At 30.7% G+C, this 3,398-nt stretch overlaps 2 protein-coding genes across 4 annotated transcripts in view; one reads left to right on the top strand and one right to left on the bottom strand.

Moving 5' to 3' along the window:
• LOC102670749 (glycogen-binding subunit 76A) overlaps positions 1 to 972 on the bottom strand; it is a 78,200-nt gene extending 77,228 nt beyond the window's left edge. Inside the window, exon 1 of one of the 3 annotated variants that reach the window (XM_031509325.1) lies at positions 654 to 972. The gene's annotated coding sequence lies outside the window, so the exon portion shown is untranslated. Of the gene's footprint in view, positions 1 to 292; positions 422 to 653 lie in introns of those variants that run through there. The other 2 variants (XM_031509323.1, XM_031509324.1) reach the window with 2 other exon arrangements.
• The window catches only part of LOC102671355 (divergent protein kinase domain 1C), a 7,354-nt gene continuing 3,962 nt past the window's right edge, over positions 7 to 3,398 (top strand). The window contains exon 1 of the mRNA XM_006613224.2: positions 7 to 829. Coding sequence (XP_006613287.1) covers positions 680 to 829 — 150 coding nt within the window. The 5' untranslated portion in view covers positions 7 to 679. The remainder of the gene's footprint in view (positions 830 to 3,398) is intronic.

Below are 3,398 nucleotides of genomic sequence, written 5' to 3'. Positions count from 1 at the left end.
AAAAAAAAACGATAAATCGAATACAATTTTAATTAATTTTGCTAAATTTTTCAATGTGAAAATATGTTTGTGTAGTAAAACATTTTCGATGTGTATCGGAAATTAAGACACAATCAACGATATTAAGTTAATAATTATATCAAACGCATCAAAAATAATCGTTTCTCTATTTTCTCTTTATTCAATACATATTAGATTATCGTTTGTGCGAAAAAATTGTCCGCGTAACATTTAAGTGATAATCGAGCGAAATTCGAATTTTTCCTTTGAACTGGTCTAAATACATACTTACGAGTCTGCGCAATACTCATTGTCCAAAGATTCGCCACGAGAGGCGCGGCGTCGCGACGCTCGCATGTGCCGCAGATTATGCCGCATTGCCACAAGCGTACGGCACCGGTCGGTCGACGATCGTGTCGTCGGGAAAAAGGTCGAAAAAAATCAACGTAATGAGCCGAACGCGACAGGTTAAACGCGAAACATCCTCATGATGCGCCGTCGCGGACGTCGTCGACGATACAATTGGTGAGAAACAAATATATCGAACGACAACAACAACGAAGAATATTTCAAAAGAGTTGAAAAAAACAAAAAAAAGAAAACAAAAGGATCACGTTCTCGTCTCAATAAATAATAAATAATTATCGACCTACCTAAGATAGAAGTAGCCTTCGGGATCATGAATATCCGACGGCTCCCTGGTTTCATGTACCACTACAAGGTGATCACTCTGCTCCTCTTCACGACCATGCTTTTTGTCATCTATCTACTCCTTCACTGGGGTATTATGTGCACGAATCTCGAGGCCTGGCGACACGTATCCAACGTGGTGAGTGAAAAAGAGAATACTCGAATCACTGTCAGTCACACAGTACACGCAGCGCGTACAGGCGCGTATACACAGGTCGCGCTAGGATCACACTTCAGGAGGCACGCTCTCGAAGGGGTGAAAATCGAGAAAGAGAGTAGAGAGAAAGGGACAGGGAACGAAGAGACGCACGCGCCCTCACGGCGTGTACGAAATTGACTGATTCTATGCCAGGATGCAATTTCACGTGTATACCTAAATACGAAACTCGGATAGAAATTATTTAGTTCATTGCGTTCATCTTTAACCTCCTGAGTTTACGTTGCCATTTGTTTTCTAACCGTTATGGACTTCTCTTTAATGCTTATTAGATACAACCAATCAAATGTTTGGAATTTAGTGATCATCGGTTAAGTAGAGGGGGAAATGTTCTCGTCTCTACAAATCAGAGTTTCGTTTATTTACATTTCAGTTAATACATCTATTGTATGTGTACCTTATTAACTAAATAGAAAAGTAGATTTTCCATTAATAGATTGTTTCAAGAAAATTCTTTCGATTTGTTGCGTTAATAGTGATAAATGATGAAAATTAGTTGTGAAATCTTTCTTTTTTTTTTAAGTTTTTGTGAGAAATGATTGAGATTGTATGGTTATGAAGAGAATAGTGCATTCTATTTATATTTTATAGAAATTAAAAATCGTAAACAAAGATATATTTCATTATTTTTGAATATGAATATTAAAAATATCTCTTTATATTCACATCGTAATCATAAAATATTATTTTTTAAAATTATAAAAGATTTCTTTATAATTTATACAATTCTTCGTATAGCTGTTACAGATATTAGAAATATTCACTTAGATGCAATTTAAAAGATTTTCCAATTATGTAGATTTTCATTGTAGATTAACATCATGTAACTACAATTTTTTGTCTTCCATGGAAATTAGATTTATAGGAATAATAATCATTAATTTATCGAATCATGTTCATCGTTTATCTTTTAATAATATCAATATTCTTAAAAAATAAATAATTTTGACTAAGAATAACTCATACGTCTGTTACAATCGCTTAACTTTCTATGATCGATAATTATAAGTAGATTAATATTCTTGTGCTATAGAAAAAATTCATCGAATGTAGTTATAAATTCAATTTATCGACACTGGTTGCATCGGTGTGACGAAGCATCGAATACCAACTTAGTGTCACTACTCATTACATTCATGCCAGCATTATCATGTTGGAATATTAAGAACAAAACTGTTTATATAATACATTATCTAACGGACTCGAGGTCATAAAAAAAATGTTTTTAAATACCTCCCGCTAAATTATCACTAATGTTTTTTTTTTTAATAATATTTAATATATATAAAAATAAATTAATTGTTTACTATTAGATAATTTAGCATCAAGATATTTGTTAATGGTGTTTTATAATGATAATCAATGATATGTATATAGTATACATATATTATATATGTATTTAAACAAATATCATTCAAAATATTTTATATAAATTATTTATATTTATAAAATTTTCTTATCTTGATATTTCGAGACTATACTATAAATATAATATATAAAATATATAACATTTAAATAGGATATTTATAATTATAAAAAGTATATATATTCCAGATATCAATTTTTTTTAATCAAATGTTTTTTTCATTTAACTATCAACATAACATAAATTTTATATATCATGAATTATGAATTTTATATCTTCTATCGAGATAAAATTTATTCTTAAACTTGATGTTTATGAAATTTCTTTTTATGATCTTGAATTCCAAATAATTTAAAATATAGATAATACAAAACAAACTTTTCTGTTACTTTATATTGTCCCTTAAATTTCCATCGCAGTTTTCAAATTGTGGATGTGTTGGAAAACACATACAAAAAAAACGTAAGATCTCGGCTTCGGTCGATAATAAAGGATGGCCCAGTTAAAAAGCGATGGCTTTCGAAAAAGCACAATCCGATACAATCCGTTACGATACATAAAGACGCGTGACACGCTTGTTATGGGGACCGCTTCTAGAAATTCTCTCATCATGGCGCTCACGTCGACTAAAAATATCGTCTGCATAGTCAACGTACAGGATTCAAACTTGTATTGTATGCACGTGAAACGAGTTACGTGTACGAATACATGTAGTTGTATATAACCAAGCATCGCCCACACAGTGAGAGAATAATTCACTTTTATTACTCTCATTCCGGCCGATGTTCGAACATTCACGGATCAAACATAAAAATTCAAGCAAAAGAAATCAAATGCCTATCTACGAATTTCCTATTCTTGTGATTAAAATATATATTTATTTTTCTGTTTATTTAGGTTTTTATTTATTTAGTTTTTGAAAGTAAAAAACAAAACAAAATAAAGGCAAAATTCTCTTTTAATATTTGTAATTTTTAATAACGGAAAAAAAATTACTAGTAAAATTTAAACTATTAAAATCTGAATTCGATTAACAATTTTTTAACAATATCGCAAACTTGTTTTTTTTTTTTGTATTGCATTGAAGGTTCATTTCCTTTGCTTGCTGAAGCTTCGTAAGTGGTG

The sequence above is a fragment of the Apis dorsata genome, unplaced genomic scaffold, assembly GCF_000469605.1.
Source record: "Apis dorsata unplaced genomic scaffold, Apis dorsata 1.3 scaffold_137, whole genome shotgun sequence".
NCBI classification, from domain to species: domain Eukaryota; kingdom Metazoa; phylum Arthropoda; class Insecta; order Hymenoptera; family Apidae; genus Apis; species Apis dorsata.
This window is presented reverse-complemented; position numbering and strand designations above follow the sequence as displayed.